General features: G+C 51.8%; 1 protein-coding gene and 1 long non-coding RNA gene across 2 annotated transcripts in view; one reads left to right on the forward strand and one right to left on the reverse strand.

Annotated features, from left to right (window-relative positions):
• The window catches only part of Ece1 (endothelin converting enzyme 1), a 101103-nt gene extending 81641 nt beyond the window's left edge, over nt 1–19462 (reverse strand). The window contains exon 1 of the mRNA XM_052716046.1: nt 19348–19462. Within this exon, the coding sequence (XP_052572006.1) occupies nt 19348–19350 (3 nt within the window). The 5' untranslated portion in view covers nt 19351–19462. The remainder of the gene's footprint in view (nt 1–19347) is intronic.
• Nucleotides 6965–17759, forward strand: LOC128096459 (uncharacterized). Its single transcript, XR_008213649.1, has 3 exons — nt 6965–7276; nt 10015–10141; nt 11167–17759. It is a non-coding gene; the product is annotated as an uncharacterized LOC128096459 (long non-coding RNA).
• Nucleotides 19463–27776: the final 8314 nt, after the last annotated feature.

The following is a 27776-nucleotide window of genomic DNA, read 5'->3' on the forward strand; positions in this document are numbered from 1 at the left end:
TGCCCCAGGGCAATCTCATGCCCTGCTGTGAAAGCACAAATAGAAAAACCGAGCAAGAAACCTCAAGGGGCCAGCTGACGCTGGGCAGGCGGCTGAGGGACCAAAATGTACTTGGTCCTTAGCCAGGCTGGACACTGATGGCTGCTTACATCCGTCCATCCAGCCATTCACTCCCTTACATATTCATTTCTCTCAACTGTTCCTTTTCTTTAAAGATTTATTATTATTATTATTATTGTTGTTGTTGTTGTTGTTGTTGTTAGTATTTTTTTTTTCAGACAATGTCTCTCTATGTAGCTTTGGCTGTTCTGGAACTCTCTATGTAGACCAGGCTAACCTCAAATTCCCAGAGATCCGCCTGCCTCTGCCAAACAAGATTGAAGGCGGCAACCACCACATCTAGCCCAAGGTTGGTTATTTTTTTTATTAAAAAATCATATTTACTTTATGAATGTTTTACCTTCATGGATGTGTGTGTACCGTGTATATATGTGCCTGGTGCCCACAGAGGTCATCAGAGGTCACTGGATCGCCTGGAACTGGAGTTACGGATGGTTGTGAGCCACCATGTGGGTGCTGGAAACCCAACCCAGGTTCTCTGCAAGAGCAACCAGTGCTCTAAACCCCCGAGGCATCTCTCCAGTCCCCTAAAGATGACTTTTTCTTTTTCTTTACACAGATGTGTGTGAGGCTGCCCTCAGAGACCAGAGGGCATCAGATCCCCTGGGATGGAATCACAGGTAGTTGTGAGCTACCATGTGGATGCTGGGAAGTAAACTCCAGTCCTCTGCGAGAGCAACAGGTGTTCTTAGCCACTCCAGTCCCTGCCTCCAATGATTCATTTCATTCTTTTACACTTACTTATTTAATCACTGTGTATGCCTGTACATGCACCAGGGTGTGGATTTGGAGGCTACAGGAGAGTCTGCAAGAGTCAGGGTCTCTCCTTCCACGGCGGGTTCCGGGGATAGAACTCAGGTTGTCAAGCTTGTTGGCACGCGCCTTTGCCTGCTGAGCCATCTTGCTGGTCCCCTCGTTCCTGCTTTTGCAAATACCTGCATGCCAACTATGTGCTAGCACTGTGCTGGGTGGGTTCAGCAGGGGACGAGGCAAATACAGTCCTTGCCTTCATGGACCGTCCAGCTAGGAAGAGGGGGCAGGAGGAGTAAGATAAAATTACAACCTGTTGTGGAGAATGCCAAGAAGAGCTAAACAGCGGAGGATGCCAGGCAGGAACCCAGTGGCAGGAACTCGAACCCCAGCTCCCCAGAGATGAAGGCAGGAGTACGGCAAGTGTGAAGACTGCTTGAACTGAACTACAAAGTGAGTTCAAGGCCAGCCCAGGCAACTTCGTGAGACCCTGGCTCAGAATCCAAAGTAAAAGAGGGCTGGGGGTAGGGTGGGGTTGGGGATTTAGCTCAGTGGTAGAGTACTTATAAGGCATGCATGAGGGCCTGGGTTTAGTTCTCAGTCACACAACCACCCCCCCACCTCCCACCCCCACACACCACGAAGGGGACAGAGACTGGGAGGTGAGGGCCAAGTTTGAATCCATGCCCAGAGAGAGCCTCTCTGAGATGACCTCTGAGTGTAGACTCAAAGGAAATAGCTGCTGTGCAGATGTTTTCACAGCTGTGACTGTTGCTCAGTTCTCCTGCCTTACAGACAAGAAAAGGGAGTCTCGAATAAAATGGCATAGTTCAGGTTATCTCGGAAGCGTCTGGGACAGTGGACGGGCACCGGACTGTACCCAGGCTCGGAGTTTGCCGCCGCCGGGGAAGCTGGAACGACCATCCTTGCCAGCCTGCCATCCATCTTGCCTCTCTCCCTCACTAAACCCAGCTTTCTAAAGCCCCACAACAACTATGGCCAGTCAGAAGGTAACGGGGGAATATGGACTGAGGAGGAGGGGATGGTCAGGAGGGCATGTTCAGGGACACTCTATGCCCACTGTGGACCTTCTGAGCTCATTCGTGTTGACGAGGATTTGAGTGGGATGGATCTGTATGCCGCATCCTAAATCCTTAGGTGGGCAGAAGGAAGGGAAAGGATCTATACCGTTACAGCCAGGCCACAAGGCAGGCATCATCCACGGGGGAACAAGAGGAACCCCCTATCTACTCAACCCAACCCAGTTCTGGTAGCCACTGCCGCAAACAGTTCTGGCTGCTCCATGCAGCAGTGGTCCTAGTGTCCTCTGGAATGTGGCTGAAGTGTCTGCTCCTCAGGAGCTGAGAACTGAGTTGAAGGGACCAAAGGGGACTGTCCCTACCCTACCCTTTCCCCTCCCTCCTCCCACATAAAGGGAAACATCTCCTCGTTAGAAAAATGACTCATTTTCCTTGGAGGGCTGAGGCAGAGCAAGTCAGGCTAGGGAGCCTCCGGGTCACGAAATCCATCTTCCACCCAGCGGGGGCTGAGATGGCTCTGGACCCTGGGAAGTCGGAGGGAAGGTACAGGCAAGCAGAGAGAGGGTGCTGCCTCGCCTCTCCTTACCCAATTCCCCATGTGTCACTGGGTGTTGCCCACACTGCTCAATTAGAACTGACTGAGAAGAAAAACTCCTCAGGACTTTCCTGAGTGAGTTCTGTGGCTGACTCACAGACAGCTAGAGACAGCATGACAGACGAGAGGCACCAAAGAGAGAAGAGCCCGCCTTGGTGGAGGGCCCAAGATCTCAGGAGAGATGTGCAAGTGTGTTGTGTTTGGGATTCTGCTTTCCTCCTAAAACTGCACATTATGGGCAGCTAACGGCTCCGCGGGTAAAGGCGCTGGCTATGCAAGCCTGACGACCTGAGTTCAATCCCCGGAACCCACGTAAAGATGGAAAAAGAGAACTGATTCCACAAAGCAGTCACCTGACCTCCACATGTGCCCTTCCACACACAAATGATAAATAAAATATTTTTAAAACTTTATTATTATTATTATTATTATTATTATTATTATTATTATTATTATTATTATTATATGCTCATTGGTGTTTTGCCTCCATTTTTGTGTGAGGGTGCCAGATCCCCTGGAACTGGAGTTACAGACAGTCGTGAGCTGCCATGTGGGCGCTGGGAATTGAACCTGGATCCCGTGGAAGAGCAGTCAGTGCTTTTAACCGCTGAGCCATCTCTCTAGCCCCAAATAAAATAATTTTTAAAGTCCTTTAAAAAGCAGTAGACAGGGAGCTGTAGAATTGGTTCAGTGGTTAAGAGCACTGGTTGTTTTTGCGTGGACCTGGGTTCAATTCCTAGCACCTACATGGCTGCTCACAACCATCTGTAACTCTAGTCCCAGGGGATCTGATGTCCTTTTCTGACCTCTGTGGGCACCAGGCACACATGGTATACATAAATATGTATGTAGGCAAAACACTCACACAAAATAGTAAAATAAATAAATCTTGGGGAAAAAAAAGCGATGGACTGCCAGAGGCAATTCTGTGCGTGTGTCATTAGCTAACACTGAACCCTTAGCCATATCTCCCTGGGGACCATGTGAGTAGGAGTTAGCCCCAGGACTGTCCACCTGCACATGGCACAGCCCCGCCAGGGGCTCCTGCCCTCCCTTCGCCCCTTCCTGAATGTATGGAGCCAGGGCATACACTGTATCCTCTGGGAAGTTCCTGTCACCGGGATGCCCTAGCACAGGTCTGGGCTACCTCCTCCTTCAGCTCTGAACTGGCGTACACCCACCTGCACTCCTCCACAGCTCCCAGCAGCCTTCTCCTCCTCCCACTGACCTCCCAGCAGTGGCCTTCCTGACCCAAGCAAAACACCAGTGGCCTGGAAGATGGATGCTCCTCAGGGTTGTCAAAGCACTCATTGAGAACCCTGACACCTCTCGGCCTTGGGACTTGGGCATGTCCCCTCACTTCTCCGGGCCTCAGTTTCCCCTTGTAAAAACAGAACACAAGCCAAAGAGTCCCAGTTACTCAGGAGGCTGGGGCAGGATTACTTGAGCTCAGGAGTTCAGGACCATCCCAAGCATTATAGCAAGACCTTTTTTATTTTTTTTGGGGGGGTGGGGTGGGGAGGTTAGGACCTATCTCTTTTGGGCTGACTGTGTATGAAACAAGCCAATGTATTTGCCACTTAGCTTGGGGCTTGGCTCAGTGTTAATTCTCAATAAATCATGGTTCCATCTCTGCTCCCTGGAGCAGACTGGGAACAAGGCGGCAGGGGGTGGGGGTGGGGGGGCAGTAAGAAGTAAGAATAAGTGGCATTAAGGGTCCTGGCTGCTGTCCTCAGGTGCCAGGTGAGGTTTAAGGACACCCTGGCTTCAGGAGCCATCAGGGATCTGTCACTATCCACCCTCTTTGCAAACTTGATATCCTTTGCTCTGATGCAATGATTCCCCGAACGGAGCCTCCCCACTGGCCCACAGGGGATGGGGACCTGAAGCTAGAGGGCACTAAGCTATAGCCTTCGCCTTCCTCCTGTTCCTCAGCCTGCCTCATTTTCTTCCACCCCACGTCCTCAGCCAACAGTAGCTACTTCTGGATCGATCAAGTTGCCATGCATAGCTCCCCGAGCAGAAATACTCACGTGGGAGAGGCTGAGGGTCGTGGGGGAGAGGAACAGAAGAGAGATGGGGGGTTACATGTTCTGAGCACCTACTAAGCATTAGGCAGATGTCAGAATACAGGACCCTGGGAGGTTGAGGGAAGGGAGGTGAGGGGTCCTGGTCTCTAAGCAAGAAGGGAAGCTGGTTCCCAGAGCACGGGAACTGGGTCCAGGGACTGGGACAATCCCAGTGACAGAGAGACAGCAGCCTCAGGACCTGGTGAGAAGGAAGGGGGAACCCCAGAGAGAGCTGATGCAGGGGATTCCCAACTGTGGCTCCCAGGAAGGAGTGAATGTCCCAAAGGAAGGAGGTGGAGGCAGCTTCCCAGTTGAACATTCTGGTAACTAAGTCCTCAGAGATAACAGTGGCCAAAGAGGCCCAACCAGGGAAGAAGGCGGGAACAGAGAAGTGGTTACCAGGGTCTTCCCACCCTGGAGAGTCAGATGAGGGGCTGTCTTGGCTTCTGAGGAGACGCCATAAGCCCAGACTCTGGCCCTGCAGCTCCTTTCTGTGGCAGAGGCATCATGGCAGACCCCTGGGACCCCCTTCCCATCCCCCAGGGAAGGGCTATTTGCACACTGTGGAGCTAGTGGCCATCCCCACTTCTTGTGGACCTCCCAGGTCCCAAGGGCCTGGGTCTCTCCAGGGTCAGAGAGGTCACAGGAAAGAATCTGGAGGTCAGATTGCTGCCCCTCCCCCACTGGCTGCTTCAAAGACAAAACCTCTGTCTTCACTCGCATTCCCTGCCTTGAAGTCCCAGGCGCTGCAGGGATGGGGGGAGTGGCGGGGAGCCACCAGAGGCCTGGAAGAGGACTCCAGCAAAGCAGCTGCCAGCAATGTGGATCCCAGTCAGGGTTTGGCTGGAAGGCCTGGGCAGGGGAGGCTGTCTTCCACCCAGCATCTGGGCTCTGCTGCTTCGGCTGTGACACCAGCCACTCACACAACCCTTCTCGGCTCCGGACTGTGACCTGTCAGAGCAATGGGCTGGATCTCACCCTGCCTCCATCAAGCACAATGCTATTCCCTGTCAACTCCATCCCCCCCATATCTGTCCTCCCCTCCACCACCTTGCCAATCCCAGGCATGACCCCTCCCCCAAGCCATCTCTGCCCATGGGCCAGAATGAGCAGGACAGAAGGCAAGAGAGATCTTGTCACTGCCCAGCTGGCAATCCTTCCAATTCAAGGGAAGCCTCCGCTCTGCCAATGTTCGCTCTCAGGGCTTAAATACGACCTTTGGTGTTGAAGAAATATAATTTGACTTGAATGTATACAAGGCTCTGCGTTCATTGCTCTGGGGGTTAAGTTCAAAGCTCTCACCTGGCTTATATGGCTTTACAGGGACCAACCCCTGGCCACCTCTTGGCCTCACCTTAGGTCACTCTCACCCTTACTATTGATTCCAGCTCCACGGAACAATACTATATAGGTCACTTACCTCAGGGCTTTTACACATGCAAATATTCTTTTGGCCAAGAGCCTATGTGAGCCATCTCTTGTTAACGTTTAACTCACCCTTCTAACTTCTCCAAACAGGTGTCTCCCATCAGGAAACAACCTTTCTGCCTGGGGGTAGGATGGCTCCTCAGGCACGATGCTGCCAGTACACACCGCTCTTTATTAGACAGCCCTCCCGTGGTTAGCACATACTGGCCGGCACCATCACTGTTATTTACCTATTTCTGTGGATGTGCTTGTGTGCATGTGTGGAGGTCGGACACCCCCCGGGACAGAACTCACACTGTCTGTCAGGTTTGGCGGCAAGCGCCTTTACCCGCTGAGCAATCTAGCCGGTCCTTCACTGTCACCCTACACTCTGCTATAGCCGGGGTTGGCAGAGTGGAGTCTGTGTCTTCCAGACTCTGTGCAGGAGGCAATAGGGAGCTGGGTAGCCTTGGCAGCTCAGGGAAACAGGTTTACTCTCCGCTCAGCCACTGAATTAGGTACATTTCTTGATGATGCAATCAAATGCTGGACCAAAAGCAACTGAAGAGGGGCTTACAGTTTAAGGCAGGATACTGGAGCTCAGATGGCTCAGTGGGTAAGAACATGCACTGCTCTTGCGAGGACCCGAGTTCAGTTCCCAGCACTCACATCAGGCAGCAGACAACCACCTGGAACTCCAGCGCCAGGGTGAGTCAACATCTCTGGCTTCTGTGGGATCTGCCCGTATGTGCACACGCACTCGTGTGTGTGCACACACACACACACCCAGCAGGAAGGCAAGAGTCAGGGCAAGTGGCAGCTAGTCACGCTGTATCCAGGGTCAGGAAGACGTGCTCAGCTTGCTTTCTCTTTTTAACTCGGTCTGGGGCCTCCAGGCCATGGGATGGCGCTGTCCACATTCAGGTTAGCTCTTCTCACCTCAATTAACCCAATGTAGAAACTCTCTGACGGACATGCTGGGTTTTGCCTGCTAGATGATTCTGCATCTCATTAAGCCGACAGTCGGGATTAAGTATTACAGCACTCTAGCTGGCTTTGGGAAAACTGCCCAAACTCTGAGCTACCATTTCCCCAGCTGACTGAAGATTCCCAAGGTCTTCACGACTGTTAGAAACCTCTCTCAAGATTCCCTAAATTCTCTACATCCTTTCCCCCAACTGAGTGATATTCTGATGATGGAAATGACGAAATAGAACACCGGGGGACAGTGATAGACCACGAGCAGCTTGTGTAACCAATTGGAGCTTCCCAAGGGAGACCTGTCACCTTCCAAGGTGAGAGTCAGGGAGTCTGCTGGAAATGCAGGCTTCTGAACCCCACTCAAACCCTAATGAGTCAGGATCTCTGGAAAGAAAGTAAAGATGCCCTGGTAGCCAGTATCCCTCTTACTGGTCCTCTCACACACCCGAGAACCTGAGATACCCATACAGTCTGCTCCCATGGTCCTGAAATCCCAGGGGGTTGGGGGGGATGGGGGCAGGGCTGGTGCAGGCTGACAACACTGCCCACCAGAAAGGTGTAGAGGCCCTCACATCCCAGGTTGTTCCTACTAGCTTAAAAGCACGGGGACACCCCAAGTCCTGGGTATCTACAAAGGCAGAGACTCTCCCTGGCAGAGGGGCAGGAGTTTACGAAGGACAGAGGCAGAAGCTAAAAGAGAAAGCAACCGGTGAGCTGCCCAAGGCTCTGTGGAGAGACCAGGACACAAGTCCCATCTAGCTGAGCATGCCGCACGGGTGAGAACACGACTCTGGAGCCAGGCTGTCCAGGTTCTGGCTTTGCCACTCCTGGCTCGGCCTAACTGGTAGACTTCTGGAGCCAGCTCAAACACCAGATCCCTGGGCCAGTTAAGTTACCCGTTCCTCTGGTCCTTCAAAGTTGCCCACACACCCACACAATACCATCCAACAACTTCCCTGCTGGCGTGTCTAGCGCTCCCACAGGGCTCTCACTTCCTGGAGAACCCCACGCCTGGCACTCAGCAGATGTTAGTTCTGCCTTCTAAGTCCCCCCCCCACTTTCTAAATGCATCTTTCCCCATCCCCGTTCCTCCCTCCGGTGCAGCTCCTGGATTTGCTAGGGTTCGAACTTTCCAATTCCTTTTCCCGGGGGTCTGAATCTGCTCATCATGTGCTGAAAGGAAATTTCAGGAGACCTGCTAGGACTTTCTTCCCATGGCAGGTGAAGCAGAGTCCACACAGCTGTCCTGACAGAATTACTAGGGGGGGGATGGGTGTGGGGGGGTAAACTGCAGAAGAGCAATGGATAACATGGTGCTTAAGGACTTGGGCTCAGGAGACCACGAGATGGCTCGGCCAGTAAAATCACTTGCTACCAAGCATAACAACCTGAGTTCAATCCCCAGGGTCCACATGGTAGAAGAAGTAAACAGATTCCCACACATTGTCTTCTGCCCTCCACACACAGGCACACACACAGACCTGACACACATAAAGCACTTGGACTCTGTAACCCAAACACCCAAGTTCAAATCCAGGTCCTGAGACTAGAGAGATAGCTCAGCACTTGCTACTCTTGCAGAGAATGCGGGTGCAGTTCCCAGAACCTACTCGGTGGTTCACAACCATCCATAACTCCAGCTCCAAGGGAATCTGATGCCCTCTTCTGACTTCCACAAGCAGCAGGCACCCATGTGGTGTACATGCATCCATGCAGGCAAAACACTCATACACAAAGAATAAAGTAAATAAATCTAGAGAAAAATTTAAGCTGGGCAGCGGTGGTGGCGCACGCCTTCAATCCCAGCACTCAGGAGGCAGAGGCAGGCGGATCTCACTGAGGGATGGAGCTGCAGTTGCTACCTCAGGGACTGGAAGGATGAGTCTCGGAGAGGAAAACTCACCTGAAGCGAGTCCTTCGCACATCAGTGGCATGTATGGGGTTAAAGTTCCCATCAATGCATGGCCCCTGCTCGCGACCACTAGGCCACACTGCCACTAAGGGGTGCAATGCAGGATGTGGCAAGCCACTGTTTTCACTCTGGCATGACCCTCAGTGACTACCTGCTTGCCACTGAGACACAGCTCCAGCCACCTCAGCCTTGTTTGTCTATGTATGTGCACCTGTGAGAGGGTGTGTGTGTGTGTGTGTGTGTGTGTCCGTCTGTCTCTTTCTTTCTCTGTCTTTCTGTCTGTGTATGTTGAGGTGATGGTGAAAACTATGGGCCTGCATCGGGGTCTCTCAATTAAAACGGAGAAGCAAAATCAGACAGGCCCCCAACAAGGATCTTCTCACCTCCCATCTACCTGCATCCCTCAGGCCTGGACAGCAGCATGGGGACAAGGACAGCCACTTCCAGCTCTTCAAAGACGGAGGGCAGGGGCTTGGGAGATGCTTCGGTGGGTAAAGAGTTCGCCTTACAAGCAAGAAGTCCTGAATTCTAGCCCGCATAAGAAGGGCTGTGGCTGGGGTTGCTGGAGCCATGACTTGCTGCTCTTGCAGAGGACTGGGGTTCGGTTCCTGGCACCCCCAATCAGGCAGCTCACGACCACTTGTAACTCTACGTCCTCCGACCTCTGTGGGCATCGATATGCACGTTGTGTACATAAACTCATGCAGGCAGGCCGTCAGGCCGTCAGGCCATCAGGCCGTCAGGCAGGCAGGCAGACAGACAGACACATAGAACTTTAATTAAAGAAAGAAAAACTGGGCATGGTGGTGCACACATGTAATCCCAGAGCTGGGAAGGCAGAGACAGGCAGAACTCTAGGACTGGCTGGCCAGACAACCTAGCTGACTCATCAAATTCCAGGCCAGTGAGTGATTCTTTCTCAAAAAAAACAAACAAAAAAGGAGTGGGGGGTAGAGAGTGATTGAGGTACAGCACCCAAGGCTGTCCTCTGGTCTCCGGGTGTCCACAAGTGCGCACATGCACACACACACACACACACACACACACACACACACACACACACACACACTACTTAGGTCAGAACCATCACAACAGTAATAGTCCCCATTACTAAAGACTTGTCCTGTGCACTGCCTACAGGCCTGAGAACTTGACATCTGCCCTCAACCATGCTTCACAGTGGAAGGTGTTAACCATCCTACATTAGAGAAAACCAAGGCTCAGAGATGGTCGTTCACCAAAGGACCCAGCTGGGACTCAGTGACAGGTGAGACCAGAACCCATGCCTGTTGGAGCCACATTCTGAACAGAAAGAACACAGGATCAGGACCCTGGATCGGGTTCTAAGACACAATACTGAATTTGCTGTGTGGCCTGGGAAATATTCTTGTCCTTTCTGGGCCTGTTCTGTTCTGTTTTGTTTTTATTTTTTGATGCGTGTAAGTATGATATTGACGGTGTACGTGTATGTGGTATGTGTACACATATGTGTATGTAGGTATAGCCTCCCATGTATGTGTGGAGATCAAAGGAAGACATCAGGTGTCCTGCTCTATCGTGATCCACCTTGTTCCCTTGAGGCAGGATCTTTCACTGCATCTGGAACTAGGCTCGCGGCCAGTAAGCCCTGTGAGCCTCTTGTCTCTGTCCCTCACAGCCCTGGGGTTACAGATGAGTGTTGGGCCACACCCCTCTTCTTACGTGGTATTGGAGACTGAATTCAGGTCCTCATGCCTTGAGCAGCAAGCATTCTTATCTACTGAGCTGTTTCCCCAGCCCTCTTTCTAGTCTTTGTCTCCCCAAGAGGAAGTACGTCTAGAGGACGCCTACGTCCCATTTCCAGAGAATTCTGTGAACTCTCCTCGCCTCTTCTGTCTCCCCCACCCTGCCCACTGTTCCTGGAAGTTCAGGAAGAAGTCCACTGACCACCTAGACACTCGAGGAAAAAGAAGTGCCACCCAGGAACCACAAAGCCACAGGAATGCCCAGAATAGGGCAATAGCCGAGGGCACAGGGCTGGGTGTCCCTGCAGCCACGGCTGCTCCTGCCCTCATTTCTCAGTAGGCAGGAAATGTAAAGACAGGGGAAGCAGGCTCAGGCCCTCTGGGTTTCTGGGAGCCAGGTGGTGAGAACTGGGTCACTTGGGAGAATGGCAAGGCTGAGTTCAAGTGTAGGTTTAAGATGGGTCCGTCTAGCTGGTGATGACAAGTTCAGCCCACCAAGCCTTCCTACCAGGAACAGTGGTCTAGAAGCATTTTGCATGACCATCCTCTACCCCCTCCGTTCCTAAAGGACCTAAAACCTAGCCTCTGGAGACAGAAGCACAGCCACGCCCTTAGGCCTGGGCGCATCTCTGCTGGACACAGCCTCTCTGCCTCGCTCCTGCCTCCTTCGGTCGATCTCGCACATAACAGCCAGGGCCTTTCGGAAATAAACCCAAAGGAGTCACTGCACTGAAGACCTCCAGGGACTTGCCATCGCTCTTGGGATGAAATGCCGATTCTTCACTTCCCCTCCAGATAAGGCTCTCACGACTAGCCCCCTTCCTGTCTACCTCCTTCTATACCTTCCCGAGGCCTCTGCTCCTCCACGCCGGCCATCTTCCACCTTAACATGCCAAGTCCTTTGGCTCTGTGCACCTCCTGTTCCTTCTGCCCCAAAGTCCTCCTCCACATCTTTACTCCGTTGCCCTCTTCCCAGCCTTCTGCTCTGGCCGCCAACTAGAGCCACCACATCACAGCCATTTCCCCATGCCACCCTGCTTTGCTGTCTTCCTTCTCTCTGAAATGAGGTCTCTGGCAGGTGGGTCTGCACGAGGTGTCGGGACTTTTCTCCACTGGACCTGAGCTCCTTGCAGGCTGGGATTTGATGACCACAGAGCTTTTGTCCTTTGGATGAGTTGGGACCTCATTTGGCTTTTATGACTCTGTAGGTGAAGATGGGGTGAAGTGCCCAAGGCCAGAGCCTGGGAGTGCTAAGAGCACACACCCAGCCTGGCCTGATGCCAAGACTGTCTCTTCTAAACCTGCTGGGGTGGGGCAGACTTAGAAAGAGGCTATCATGAAGAGGACGAGAGAGGTACAGGGTAGTCAGGGCTAAGAGATTATCTTGGTTCAACCCTGGAGGCCCTACTGACGGGAGCAAGTGGTCCCCAAATAGGGAGACCACCAGAAGCCAGTGATGGGGACCTTCTATCCACATGATGCTTCTCAGAGCGGGGGAGGACCTCAGACTGGGGGAGGGGAAGCTAGGAGCCTAAGTCATATAGGCAATCAGTGGCAAGACAGACTCGAGGGTGAGGGGTCCCCTCCAGGGCCAGAACCCCTTCTCTAACCTGAAGAACACCAGGTGCGGTGGAATCCAGGGCTGGCAGAATGCAGCAAATCCAGGGTTTCCCAGGCCCCAAGGGCAGGGGCAGGGCTACCGAGGAGGAGCCGGGGCTGAAACAAACAGGCCCTGGAAGCATGTTCTAGGCCAAGCACCGGGCTGGTGACAGGGAGGGGAACGGTATGCTCTGAAGTGGAACATCTACGTCAGAGGATGGTGTGGCAGCCACATAAGTCAGACACGTATGGACATGAACAAGAATGTCACACTGGGTCCAAACTGAGAGCAACCTAAATGTCAGTCACAGATATTTAAAAGTTTATCTACTCAACATGACACAACTCAGCTTAACAAAGAGCAGATTCTGGAACAGGCACCAGGAGCAAAGTCCCTCGGAGGCACTCAGTAGTGACCAAAGCTGATGGGAACCAGGCCCCGAGGAGCTTGTAAGAGTTGACACTGATAAAGTTCAAACCAGGCGACAGAAAGGACAGCCAGCACACCTGGGACAGCCCGCCTGTGATGAGCCTATGGGAGCTGGAGAATGGCATCCATCTTGGTCCAAATGTTATGCAGAGGAACACTCTGGCAAAACCAGGCTGGGTAGGATGTGTGTGTGCCCTGGGGATGTTGCCTATGTTTATGGGAGTCCATGATCTCTGTCACCGGTATCATCTTATCACTATTGGGCAGTGACAGTGACAGCAGTTGAGCTCTGTGGAACCCCTGGACTCCCCAACACTGAGCTGGGCTTTGTGGAACCCCTGAACTCCCCAACACTGAGAGGAGGCTTTGTGGAATCCCTGGACTCCCCAACACTGAGCTGGACTTTGTGGAACCCCTGGACTCCCCAACACTGAGCGGGGCTCCTGAAACAGGATCTGTTCTAACTCTAACTCTTACAACTACTGTACAAAAAAGTTCCAACAGTTCCACACTAGAGAGGAAAGCAAGCTCAGGGAGAAGGCATAGAGCAAAAAGTGACACAACGAAAAGGGATGGAGGCATAGCTCAATGAGGAGAGTGCTTGCCTAGCATGCATGAGGTCCTGAGTTCAATCCCCATCACTGTGTAAACCTGGTGTGATAATACCTGTAACCCCAGCACCCAGGAGGCAGAAGTAGGAGAAACAGAGGTTCAAGGCCCCCACTTCAGCTACACAGAATGATCCAGGCCAGCCTGGGCTACGTAAGACCAGATCTCAATTAATTAACTAAGTAGTTTTTTAAAAAGTGATAGAACCAGATTAGATCCTGGGTTTCCTGGTCTCCAAGACCGACTCCTGAGACTCAGTGAATCCCCAGGACTCTGTTTTGCCCTGCCCTGCCCTGCCTTCACAGGCTGTTCACTCTTAAGCCTGCCAGCGCCACCTACGGTCCCTCTTCTGGGGCAGAGGGGACTGGACTACTCACATGCTCAATAGACTCACTCTGCAAAATAACTGCTTAGGAAATGCGTCCTTCCTCCCTCTCCATGAGCTGCCTCAACCCTCTGCACCCCTCTTCCCACCACACGTCATTGTGGTCGTTCCAGTCTTGGACCTCAGCCCATTCATCAGGAGCTCCACCGTCTGACTGGGGGGTCCTAGTCAAGCCCAGGACTCCCCCAGCCCAGCTCCTGACCTCAGAGCACCATGAGGCCTTGAGGTTACAGTCCCCACCCTTGGCTGCAGTTCCCAAGTGACGCAAGCCAGCGTCTGGATTCAGAGAATCATAAAACATTTCTTTGGAATAACAAGGGCTTCCACGGCCATTTCTCCTGTCTCTTCCTGTGCCAGCTCTGCTGAGCGTGCTCTCCTCGCTGACCATCCAAAACAGGGGCTGTGGGACCCCCTCCTCAGGGCACAAGGCCAGAGCTCAAGGGTCATATGAAACATGCCCCCCATCCCCTGACAGGGAAATGGGAAGGCTAGGTACAAACCAGGAACACAAAGCTAGGCTCACTATGCTTACTGTTCTACAGGGGGTGCCTAAAAATTGTCATTGACTGTTCCAGCCATGTCATTTGGCAGATGGGGAAACTGAGGCCTAGGAAGGAAGAGTATCTTACTGGGGTCTCTGCACTTGGCTTTGGTTCTCCTGGAGCACCTGCAGGGGCAGCAGATGGGAGGGGGAGGCTCTGGCTCCAGGCAGAAGTAAATATTGACATGATGTGTTTACATTGTAACCCGAGTCCTCCTGGCTGCCGCCTACACCCGCCTTTGCATCCCAGCCAAGAAGGCAAAGGAGCAGGCCAGGAGGTGGGCTTGGAGAAGCCTCTTCTAGGCCAGAGGCTGTGCCCCCTACACACAGGAGCACGTGGTCCAAAATCCCAGGACACCTCGAGTCAGGGGGCCTGGGTAATGCCAGGCAGGGAGTGACTGCCACAGGAGCCAGGGAGATGGGAGGTCTGGATTGGGTTCCAGACCTAGCTCAGCCACTCTTCAGCAGTGGGACCTGAGAATAGTGAGCAAAGGCAATCCTGTGCAAGGAACCAGGCCACCAGCCTTTCAGCCTGGCCAGCGTCCAGTCCCAGCAGCCCCCAGTACCTCTGCCTGTTGCCCAGTGGTCCTGTTCCCATCCCCAGGGGCTTTCTCAGGAAGGCTAAATGAAGTGGCAGTTAGGGGCCAAAGGCTTTTGCTACCTAGTTCAAGTCCTCAGCTCCCAAAGTGAACTCCGGACATCTGCTTTCATAAGCCCAGACCTAAGAAGCCTTGTCCCTGGGTTTGAAGAGAAGATTAAAACATGTAAGGGCCTGGGGGTAGTGGGGGTGGGCAGGAGCCCTCACTCTAAACTTCTGAGTGGCTCCCTACTGTCCTTAGAATCAAGACCCAAATCCCTCACATGACCCTCCCCAGGTGCACCTGCTCTGCCAGACATCATCCTTGGCACCCCTCATGAGCAAACGCCTTCCCAGAGGCCAGCTGCCTCACCTTGCATGCACAGCTCCCCATGGTCTGAAGCCCCTCCTGGTCCCACTCACACTTCTGTGGTGGTGGAGACTGAGTTTTGAGTTTCCCTATGCATCCCTCAGCTGGTCTCAAACTTTGGGCAATCCTCTTGCCTCTGTTTCTTCAAGGTCAGGGTTATAGGCTTGCATCATGAAGCCGGGCTCCATTCATTCTTCAGGCCATAGCTTGAAGACTGAAGAATGTCATGGTCTCAAGGACCCTCTTCAGATCCCCAGGCCAGGTTCCCCATCCCCATCCCCCCACGTCTCCATAGCAACAGGAACTGTGTTTGTCATTTCCTGCCCATAGGCTTGCCTATCAGACTGTGGCAGAGACATGTCAATCTCAGCCAGCCACATTGACCACAGCCCCGGGCCTTGTGCTGTCCCAGGCCGACTTGGTGGGTGCGTGAATTGACAAGGAACGGCCAGGGGCACACAGTCACTGCAAGTGGACGTGACAGAGCAGATATGCAAAAACAATTAGCTGATGGTCCCCCTCCTTGTAGCCACCGCCTGCTCTCCAAGCCCCCCACTCCCGACAGGATGGAAGTCTCTGTAATTCTATCTTAGAAACTGCAATCATCCCTTCCCAGAAGGCAACAGCAGCTTTCTTTACCAAAAACTGGGGCAATTCAACGAAACATGAGTAACCATCACTGCTCGGCTACTTGGCCAAGAACAAGTGTAGGGACATGAATAATCCAGTGTAACCCAGTTTCTAGGACAGGCCCGCTGCCCGGGGCGAGGTGGCCACCACCATACAATCAGAACTCCTCACCTCTTATCTTCAAATAATAACACTGTCCCTTGTGTTTTTAATAATTTCTGCATGTTCCCATGTCGGTACCCTCACAATGACATCCTCAAAAGCAGAGCACATCTGCCCCTCATGAGAGGGAAGGAAGCAGAGAGAGGGAGGATGCCTGACCTGAGGTCACACAGCAAACTGATTTGACATCGGGATTCAAATTTGGGCTCTGGATCTTGTCTTCAACTCAACCTCTGTACAGTGAAGATCTCCCTCCATTCAATAGTGGTCCAAACTCAGTCGCCCTCCCCCAGTGTGGAATGTGAAGGATTGGTTCACAGGATACCACCAGAACAGTGTGGGAGTCCAGGCTGTCTCCTTCCCTTCAAACCCTCTGCCTCGTTAGTCCTCCTAGTACCTAGCAGCCTCATGCCGTCTCCATACCGCCTAGCTGTGCCCCTGGACCACCTCCTTCCTATCTCTGTGCCTGCCGCTGGGTGGTTTGAGGACATCTGGAGGTAGGAAGATATAAAAAGCCTCTTGGGAGTCCTCATCCCACAGCTTGGGCTGAGGGTGTGGGGGCGCTTTCGACAGGAGGCCATTAAGAACCGTGCTGATTCTCTGCCAAGAGGTTAGGGACCTGGGTGGAGAGCTGGGAGTACCAGGGAGATCCAGCGCCAACAACAGGAAACAGCCTGTATAGGGCAAAGGAACCCCATTAGGAACCTGGGAGGCAGCGGAAAACTGGGCTCTGCTGGAGGGGTGGGATGCTGGATTTAAGACTCAGAGTGAAGTAGCCCTGAATCTCAGCCCCTCTTGGGAATGATGGCAAAGGTACCAACTTTAGGGGAACCCAAGGAGGCCTGGCGTCAGTCCTCACCCCACCCACTCATGGTACATCAACACTGTGCGTCAGCGGACTACAGTGGGCTCCCCCCCCCCCCCGCCCGCAGCAGTCAAGGCCTCTGCTCTCTGTCCCTACTATTTCCCAGACCTGCCTTGTCCCCTCTCACCTGCTCCCACATACCTGAGTGGCAAACAGCCCTATTCTGGCCCTGTCCTGAGTATTCTGTGTCCTCACACTTCTGGTCCAATATCACACAGGTTCCCCCAACTGGAACATGTTTTCCTATTCAGATTATATCGGCTTAATGACTCTCCCATCTCTCCAGCCAGAATGGAACACTTGCTGGGCATGACATAGCCACCTCCCTGAAGGACATGACCCTTGGCCTGAGGATGTTTAGGGATGGATAGAAGCGCCGTCAACACATGGTTTATGTCACTTTTTCTTCCCTTGTACAAGGTCTAGCACAGAGCAAGCATCCCGTAAGTCTCTGTTAAACAAGAAACAGGGCATTCTCTTTAAATATCACTGTCATCTTCTCCTAAACATGATAAATATGAATGGCTCTTCCAGACCAGAAAATAGGTTGGATGGTTAGCAGAACTTCCTAATTCGAGCTCAAGGTTGTAAAAGAAAGTAAATGGTATTCCAAACACTCACTTGGGTTTATCTCAGCCTGATCCCCACACCATCCCAGGAGACAGGAACCATCACCCATCTCATTGATGAGCGTGCACAATGGGCTTATAATACAGCCCGACCAAAGTCCCTGCAGGGATGTGAAGGAGCTGGGATTAGACCCCCAATCTGTTTGGGGACAAAGTCTACAGTCTTTCTGATGGGCTGGGAAGCTTTTCAGGTGTTAGTTGGAGATGGCCCAGCCAGCTGACAACAGCAGCAGAGGACCCTCAAGGGTCATTCCATGCACCTACATGGTGGCTCATAACTGTTGCTCCTGGAACTGGAGCTCCGACACTCTCTTCTGGCCTCAGTATGTACCGGGCACACATGTGTTATTCTTATATACATGCAAGCCAAGCATTCATACAAATAAAATTAAATTTAAAAAAATGTTACCAAGGCGGAGTGGATGGTTAGTTGGTTTGTTTGAGCCCAGGCTGCCCTGGAACTTACAATCTGCCTGTCTCAGTCTCCCAAACACTGGGACCAGCGGCATGTACCACCACACCAGACTTTCTGGTGCTTTGTAAGGAGGGAAAAGTGTTCTCTTTGTGAGCAGCTCAGGTCAGGGGAGGTACAGAGAGAGAGGATGTGTAACCTCAAAGTCTTTCTCTCTTTTATTACTCTCTCACATCCTCAGACTTTAAATCAAGAGCTGGTCCACAGGTGATGCATTCCCCAGCCATGAAACTATCCAAGCAGCACATTCCTGGGAGATTCTTAATGGGGGAGGTAAGTCGGGTCCAAGATGATCTCTGGCCACCTTGGGGGCAAAATTTAGTCATCAGTCTCTACAGGGACAAGTGATGTCTCGTGGGAAAGATGCCAGTGGGTAAGAGAGGAGAGTCAGAGGACAGAGGAAAGGAGTATCTAAGGGGAACATATGTTCCTATCAGTGGGGGGAGGGAGGGCAGGGGGCAGGAGCTGGGGTACAGGGGCTGGGTGGCTGATCCTGGAGCTGTCACTGCAGCCTTTTCAGCTCTATGTACCCCTCCATTCCTCACTGAACCCCTCAGGCTTGGAAGTGACATCATAGAGGTAGGCAAGTCTCTGGGACCAACCGCAGAGAGCCCAGACAGATCTCAGGCCAGACAGGGTGCCTTGGATCGAGTGCACAGGCCAAAAAGCCAGCTCTGGAGGAGGCAATCAGAGGTCCACAGGGAGAGAAGCACACCTGGCATGTGATGGAGGCAATAACAGGCCCTGGAAAGGCAACCTGAGGCCTTGGCTCTGGGCCAGAGACAACTCACCTCCCAGAAGCTCTCAAAAGCAACTGGATTAGATGGATGTCACTCCTGAGGCTTAAGCCCCCAACGAAATCCCCTCCCTCAAGGATCCCCTTTACTCTGGTGCTTTTGCCCAAAGGAGTCAGCACTTGGCCCCTCCTCTGAGGATTCATTACTGGGAGATGCTGGGAACACCAGATAACTAGCAGAACCTCAGACTGTCCCCTCCTCTCTGTGCCACCCCACCCCATGCGCCACAGCAGGATCAGCAAGCAGTAGGAGAAAAGTATTCAGTCTCCCAAGATGTACAGAGCGTCCTCGAACCCCAAACCCACTTGAACTACGAGGGATGTGAGCTCAAGGCCAGCCGAACCCTGACATCTCTGAATCGACCCGGCCTGGCTGCCCAAGGTCTCCACGCCAAACCAAGCTCAGAGACCTACACATATCCCAAACCTATCTCATCAACTGTCCCTCCGCCCCAAACCCAACGCGCCACCCTAAGTCTTCCACGCAAGGCCAGACCTAGCAGCCCAGAACCAAGGTACTCGCAGCCCGAACGACCCCCGGCTCCACGCCTGAGTACAGCGGGTCGCGGGCCGCAGCTGCGGGGGACGCCCAGCCCCCCGCGAGCCGGCCAGGATGCCATCGCCGCGCTACCGCTGGGACCGTCGGGGCTGCACGGTGCCCCGGCGGGCTGCGGGCGTACTCACCATTGCTCGCGGGCTCCGAACGACCCGGCTCTGGCTGCGCCTCCCGCTGGGGCTCCGGCTTCGGCTGCTCGGCGATGCGATGCGCTCTCAGCTCGCACGGCGCGGCTAGCTGCCGGGGCGGCGCGCGCTGCTCGGGCGCCCAGGCCAGGGGGCGGGGCCCTCCGCGAACCAATACCGAGGCGCGGGGGCTGCGGGCCCGGGGAGCAACAGCCAATCAGGCGCGTAGGCCGGACTCCCCCGCCCCCCTTAGGCTTCTTAACCCGTGGCGTGCTGGAGAGCAGGAGACCCTGGCTGTCTGGGTTGCCGGCGGGTCCAGGAGCGCGCGCCCAATCCTGTAGCTCCGGATGCCTAGACTAGACCTCGCCAGGACCCGCTTCTAGGGACAGATGGAGCCGGCGACAGGTCCACTTGTGCCCAGTTGGGGCTCTGGAAGTCTTGGCGACCTTTGTCTCCTGCCTGGCGCCTGCACTGGAGTATGACCCTGATCGCTGCAGCTGCGAGTGTGTGTGTGTGTGTGTGTGTGTGTGTGTGTGTGTGTGTGTGTGTGTGTGCAAGAAGGGAGGGAGGGAGAAGAGGAGGAGACGGGAAAAGGGGGAAGGGATGGATTCTGCATGCCTGTGTGTTTATGTGGAAAGACAGAGGACTATATTTGGGGATTGTTACTCGTGTGTGTGTGTGTGTGTGTGTGTGTGTGTGTGTGTGTGTGTGTGTGTGTGTGTACACGTGCGCGCGCACTCGAGAGAGGGGCGAAGGAAAGAGAAGTCGAATGAAGGTCCGGTAGGCGTGGGCACTTATACTTGCAGTAGAGAAACTTTCTCCTCACGCCTGCTGCGCAGGTGCAGAGCAGGAAAGAACAGGAAACTGTGTGTGCTGTGTGAGCTGGGCATTTGTGACCTGTTGCGCATGCATGTGGGTGTGGTAGAAAGAGGCTTTGTGCCTCTGTTGTGAAAGAGTAGGCAGTGAATCCCCGTTTGGTGCACGTGTATGCGCACATACACAGTTGAGGAACATGGCAGAGATTTGCCACAACTTTGTAGATGATTCAGTTTGTGAGACAGAGAGGTCAGTGTATCCTGTGTGGTGAATGTGTGTTTTGTTTGTATGACTTTGTTTTGTGACTTTTTTTTTCTTTTCTTTTAAAGACAAGTCACAGGCCTGTAAAGATGGTTCAGTGGTTAAGAGCATGTACTGCTCTTGCATAGATAGGGGGTGGGGAAGGGGGTAGAGCGGGGGTTTGGTCCCCAGCACCACTATCACATGGCTCACAACTGCCTGTAACCCCAGCTGTAAGGGATCCAGTGCCCTATTCTGGCATCTTCAGACACCTGCATTCACACATTCACATAACCACACACAGACAACAAACACATACACGTAATTAAAAAAGACAAACAAACTTCTGTGCCATGTGATACTTGCCTTTAATTCCAGCACTTGGGAGGCAGAGGCAGATGGATCTCCGAGTTCAAGGCCAGCCTGGTCTACAGAGTGAGTTCCAGGACAGGCAGGGCTACATAAGAGAAACCATGTCTCAAAAACAAAACAACAACAACAAAAAACCCAAAAAACAAAAAAAATCCAAAAAAAAAAAAACCCAAAAACAAACAACCAAGCAGAGATGAGTCTCACCGTACCTAGCCCAGGCTGGCCCTGAAATCCCAGTCCTGCCTCTGCCTCTAGAGTGTTTGAGGTTACAGGTGTGCCCACTATGCGTCACTTACGTGACTTTTGTCGTTATCTATATTTGTATGGTGTCAAGAAAAGAAACAGCCGGGCGGTGGTGGCGCACGCCTTTAATCCCAGCACTCGGGAGGCAGAGCCAGGTGGATCTCTGTGAGTTCGAGGCCAGCCTGGGCTACCAAGTGAGTTCCAGGAGAGGCGCAAAGCTACACAGAGAGACCCTGTCTCGAAAAACCAAAAAAAAAAAAAAAAAAGAAAAGAAACAAATGTATAAGGAACGTGATATATATATATATATATATATATATATATATATATGGACAAAGACATCCTGGAAGAATTGAGGTGAGTTTCTGAAGGCTGGTTAAGAGCTGGTGAAGTAGGAGAGGAAGATCTGGGAAGTCTCACCTACCATCCACAAGGAGGCAAGGAGGAGGGGAGGCCTGAATTGGTTGGAGAGGCAGTGGATTTGGGAAGAGAAAGAACCACTATGAGGGAAGAGTAGAAAAAGCTGGCCGAAACCCCCTTCCTGTCCCTGAGCGCCCCTTGACACATCAGGGAAAGAAAAGCCAGCCCCAGGCTTGGGATGCAAAGCAAGGTTGTCTGCTCCTGGACTGTGTGTCTGCTGGAGCTTGGGGGGTAGACACAGTGCTCCATAGCCCCTTCCACTTGGCAGCACTCTGGATGTTCGATCTGGAGGTACAGGTGCAGGGAGGGGGTCACAGAGTATGCACACTGACAGACAGCAGCAGGTAGGGTGCATGGGGAAGAGCGCAGGCTGAGCTGCATGTGTGTGGGCTGCCATGATGACAGGTCTAAGAGAACATATACATACCATCAGCCTCTGACCTATTTCCTCCCCTCTTTGGTTTTTTACAAGACAGGTTTCTTGTAACCCAGGTTGGCCTCAAACTCCTGGTATAGCATGTAGTGGAAGTTTCCTGGGAGGTCGAGAGCACACGCCAGGAACCCACAAGTAAGCTCAAACCGGCAGCTGCTGCTCATTTGAGAGAGACAATTAGGAAGCGGATTTTAGCTCCGTTTTAGAATCTTTTTTCTCAGTTTTTAGGTGGAAACTCTTGCCCCACGTTGGGCGCCATTGTAGCTAGAGTTTTCCTGCCTGGCCCACAGTCAGGACAAATCTCTCTCACCTGCCAGTCCCACAGCCGCTCAGACCCAACCAAGTAAACACAGAGACTTATATTGGTTACAAACTGTATGGCCATGGCAGGCTTCTTGCTAACTGTTCTTACAGCTTAAATTAATCCATTTCCATTCATCTATACCTTGCCACATGGCTCGTGGCTTACCGGCATCTTCACATGCTGTTTGTCATTGTGGTGGCTGGCAGTGTCTCTCTGACTCAGCCTTCCACTTCCCAGCTTTATTCTCCTCCTTGTCCCGCCTATACTTCCTGCCTGGCCACTGGCCAATCAGTGATTTATTTATTGACCAATCAGAGCAACACATTTGCCATACAGAACATCCCACAGCACTGATCCTCTTGCCTCTGCCTCCCAAGTGCAAGAGATTACAGGTGCTCACCACCATGCCCTGCCTATATGGTGGTGCATGCATGCTAGGCAAGCACTCGACCAGCTGTTGCTATGGCTTCAGCCCAGGTTAAGCTTTTTGGCTCCTCCTCAGGTGACCTCCCAGGAGTCTCAGTGTGTCACCTGGAGAGATATCATAAATCTAGAAAGACGTGAAAGCCTACCCAGTTACCCCAGCTCTGCGCTTGTCAGTACATGGCTGTGGATGGTTCTCTCTCCTCTCTGAGCCTCAGTTTTCTCCTCTGTAAAATGGGGTTTGCCATTCCCACCTGTCTCATTCTACCAATGAGAAAGCTCTGGGAATTCGCGTACAATGTGGATACTTTGTGGACCGCTACATGTAAAACCTGAAGCCCACTTGCTCTGCTTACAAAAAAGTTCAGAGGCTGATTATAGTGGAGTACAGCCTTTCATCTCAGCGGCATGGGAGGCAGAGGCAGAGGCAGGCCAGGTAGATCTCTGTGAGTTTGAGGCCAGCCTGGTCTACATAGTGAATTCCAGGCCAGCCAGAACCACAAAGTAATAATACCCTGGGGGAAAAAAAAACAAGAAGAAGAAGAAGAAGAAGAAGAAGAAGAAGAAGAAGAAGAAGAAGAAGAAGAAGAAGAAGAAGAAGAAGAAAAATGAATGTGTTGTCAGTCAGGATCACATCTGCCTTAAAGAGGGAATGATTGACAGGTGGCACTGAAGTCTTCAGTCTGCTTTGTGGGGCCAGGGCTTGGGGACACGGGCTGAATGTGTTCAGTTAATAAAGAGTCCTTTAACAATTTCCATAGCATCTATGTGCCCTTTGTTCTCCAGTACAGTCCAGCAATAACTTAAAAGAGGGTGTGGCGGCACAGGCCTGCAGTCCCAGCCCATAGGAGGTAGAGACATGAAGAGCAGGGGTGCAAGGCAGCTTAAGCTATGTGAGTCCAGGCCGGCCCGAGCTACAGGAGACCTTTTTTCTTTCTTTCTTTTTTTTTGTTGTTGTTGTTGTTTGGTTTTGTTTTTCAAGACAGGGTTTCTCTATGTAGCTCTGACTGTCCTGGAACTCACTCTGTTGACCAGGCTGGCCTTGAACCCACAGAGATCGACCTGCTCAGGAGACCTTATTTTAAAACCAAAACCAAAAAAAAAAAAAAAAAAAAAGCTCAAGTCTCATGACTACATTTGGCTCACACATACCATAGACATCCTGGAATGCTCTATCACTGGCTCAGCAATAGCAAGATGTGGTCCCAGTTCTGTGAGGATGGTGTGGGGGAGGGGCTGGCAAGACAGCCCAGTAGGTAAAGGTTCTTGTCACCAAGCCTAATGACCTGAGTTTATCCCCGGGAAGTCGTGTGGTGGAAGGAGAAAATGTCCACAAACCATCCTGTTGTTGTTTGGTTGTGTCTCTTCTGGGGGGCCCACCACCCAGCTCCCAACTAAGTCACACACAGAGGCTTATACTTAATTATAAATGCCCGGTCTTAGTTTGGCTTGTTTCTTGCCAGCTTTCCTTAACTTAAATTATCCAGTCTACCTTTCACCTCTGGGCTTTTCCCGTTCTCTTACTTCTGTAAATCTCACTCTTACTCCGTGGCTGGCTGTGTGGCTGGGTGGCTGGGTGGCTGGCCCCTGGAGTCCTCCTCCTTCTCTGGCTGCCTCATTCTCCTATCTTCTCCCAGATTTCTCCTTCTATTTATCCTCTCTGTCTGCCAGCCCTGCCTATTTCTCTCTCCTGCTTCGCTATTGGCCGTTCCGCTCTTTATTAGGCCATCAGGTGTTTTAGACAGGCACAGTAACACAACTTCACAGAGTTAAACAAATGCAACATAAACAAAAGTAACACACCTTAAAATAATATTCTACTACCTCATCCTCTGACCGTCATGTGCACTGTGACACATGTACCCATACCCCTAACCCTGCCCGCAGTAAACACATAAATACATAAAAAGGCAAAGGAGAGAGACTACACTTTCTCTGTTCTAAAGGGGCACATGGGTGGACAGGACCTGCAGCCTGACAAAGCTACTGGGTGGGCCGGCACCAAAGCCAAGAGTAGAGTGGAGACCTTCTCATGCCATGACCAAGGCCTGTCTGTACCACCCTGCTGCTCTGGGGAAGGCCTGATGGAAATCGGGTGTGTGTGGGTGGGGGGGGGGTGTGTCAGTGAGAAGAGCCTCTGGCACCTCTAGGCCTTACCCAGGGATCTAGAGGTCATCTCCAGAAGGCTTTCTGAGAACCCAGGAATGCCTAGCATTTGCCATGTGCTAGACACATACCAGGTGGCTGATGCTTTGTGATATTGGCCTGACAATCCTGACAGTTCTGAAGTGAAGAGGCCGTGGTTCAGCCTGTTCCCATGTTGCTGGTGAGAGAATTTAAAAGAGAACAGCCAGTGTGTCCCCACGCCAGCTCATGCCTGGAGTCCAGCACTTGGGAAATGGGGGCAAGAAGATCAGAAGTTCAAGGTCGGGCCTGGAGAGATGGCTCAGCCACTAAGAGCACTGGCTGCTCTTGTAGGGGACCCAGGTTCTATTCCCAGCACTCCGGTGATGGCTCCCAACGTCTGTAACTCCAGTTCAGGAAGTTCTGTTGCCCCTTTCTGGCCTGCATATTGTATACAGACATACATAAAGGCAAAACACCTATAAACATACAGTAATTTAGAATAAAAAAGTTAAATTTAGAAAAAAAGAAGTTCAAGGCCATCTCCTGCTCCAAATTCAAGGACAGTTTGGACTATATAAGATCCTAATGAGAGACAGAGAGAACAGCAGAGATATCCACAGTGTGGTGTTCGTAAGGACCCTCTGCAGACAGAACCTCTGGGGACCTCTCCTGGGCCTGCAGCATCCAGTTGCAGTAGGGTATCAGAGTTCACCAGGCCGGTGAGAAGAAGACCACAATAGCAGGCCCCTCCCTTCTTCCCTGACAACTGGGCAGCTGCCCTGGGCAGGGTAGAGGGTAGAGGGAAGGGAGAGAGATGAGCGCACAGAAAGGGTGGAAGCTTCGGGGAGAGACCAAGAGGAGGGGACCGAGGGGGAAGGCTACACCCTGACCAGAGGGGAAACAGGCTGTGTGAGGTGTCGAGAGAGTGCGGGACAGGAGGGAGGAAGAAGGAGACAGAGAAAGTAGCAGGAGATGGAGGCTGGGCCTGGAATCCCAGGACTAGGGAGGTTTTTGAGGTCAGCTTGGACAAAAGAGATCAAGGCGGGTGGGGTAAGCAGGAAGGGAATTTTGGAAACTTAATTGGGGTGATATGTGAGATCTGATTTCATAGACCCCAAAAGCTGAATAAATACTTATATTGTTTTTCAGGTGGCTGAGTTAAAGGTAAAGGCGCTTGCTGTAAAATCCTGACTTCTTGAGCTGGAACCCCAGAGTCCATGGTTTGGAAGGAGAGAATTGACTTCCACCCATTGATCTCTGACTTCCACACACTCACATGGTAGGTGCATGTGCGTGCACAGAATAAAACCGTGATTTAAAAATGTTGGAGTGAGATGTGGTAGCACACTCCTTTAATCCCAGCACTTGGGAGGCAGAAACAGGTGGATCTCTGTGAGTTCAAGGTCAGACTGGTCTACATAGTTCCAAGAGAACCAAAGCTATATATAGAATAGAGCTTGTCTGGCATGCACACACAAAAAGTCTTTTAAAATAGGCAAAGAGACCCATCACCCTGACGGCTGAAATGTGTGGCCTCCCGACTATGCACCAGGCACTGGGTCAGGTGCTCTTCTATAGGAATCCATTTTCATCTACAGTAACTCAATAGGCATGGGTATCCCCATTTCACAGATGAAGAAACCAAGACTGGAAAGGTAAAACCACATGTCCAAGGTCACATGTGTGTGTGTGTGGGGGGGGGGAGCTGGTATAAAACAACTTGTCTATTATTTTAATCTGATAAATGTATTTTCCTATTTTTTTAAAATATGAACTGCTTTATATCTTATTTGTGATTGGATGGGGATATATAGGAGGCAGGCATGTGCCATCATGTGCCCACCTCAACCCCCTTCTGTATTGTCTCCATTCTCTGTATTGAGCTGGAGCTGGGTGCTACAGGGTCATCATTTCATTGGGGGACTTGGGTCCAGTTTCCCGGAGCACCCATGGATGGGACCCTTGCTACACTTGCAAACAGCTCAGAACCAGGAAGTAGCTGAGAAAGTAAGCAGGCCAGGGTGCGTCAAGTCAGTGGGAGAGATGGATGAGAGTTAGCGGAGATGAGCGCCAGGTAATCATGGAGGGCAGCAGTGTGGAAAGCCACCTTCTCTCCTGCTCTAGATGCCTGCCAAGCAGCTCCCAGGTACAACTCCACCTGATTGAGCTACTAAGGATGTTATTCCAAGTCACCTAGAAACAGCCTACTAGAACCCTGTGTATCTCCCTTTTTGCCTTGGCTGTAAGGGAGCTCTTAGAGTACTTACCTCTTTTGGTCTCAGTAACTAATTCAGTCTGTATTTGTTTGTTTGTTTCATGTAGTCCAGGCTGGCCTTGAACTCCTGAACCTCATGCCTCTACTTTCCTAGGGCTAGCATCAGAGATGTGTGCCACCACAACCACGTCTTTAAATGTTTATGTATTTATTTCAGGACTGAGGATTGAACTGAGGACTTTGAACATGCTAGGCAAGCACTCTATCACTGAACTATACTTCCAGCCCTCTGGAAAGGTTTCTTTTGATTTCTGGTTTTTTGTCTGTTTTGTTTTGGACATATCCCTCTAATTTCAGCTGTCCTAGAACTTGAGACCCTCCTGCCTCGACCTCTGAGTGCTAGGATTACATCATGATGTAATCATGATTACAAGGGTGCCATCACTCCATGTTCAATCTTCCTTGTAATTTTTAATTGTTTTTATTTTATTATTTTGGAGGGGGTGGTTTGAGACAGGGGCTTACTATGTAACCCAGGCTGGCACAGACTCATGATGTAGATCAGGCGAGCCTTGAACTCACTGCAATCCTCCTGGTCATGTCTCCCAAATATTGAGGTCCAGAGACACACTGCTACACTGGTGCTCAGTTTCATTGGCGGGTTGGGGGACAGGGTCTCACTGTGTAGCCTTGGCTGGCCTGGAACTCACTCTGTAGATCAGGCTGTTCTGGAACTCACAGAGATATTGCCTTTGCCTCCAGAGTTCTGGGAATAAAGGTGTGTGCCACCAGCCCTAGCTTGAACTTCATTTTTATTTATTTATTTAGTGTGTGTGTGT

The sequence above is a fragment of the Peromyscus californicus genome, unplaced genomic scaffold (genome assembly GCF_007827085.1).
Source record: "Peromyscus californicus insignis strain IS unplaced genomic scaffold, ASM782708v3 Scaffold_5__1_contigs__length_169319896, whole genome shotgun sequence".
NCBI classification, from domain to species: domain Eukaryota; kingdom Metazoa; phylum Chordata; class Mammalia; order Rodentia; family Cricetidae; genus Peromyscus; species Peromyscus californicus.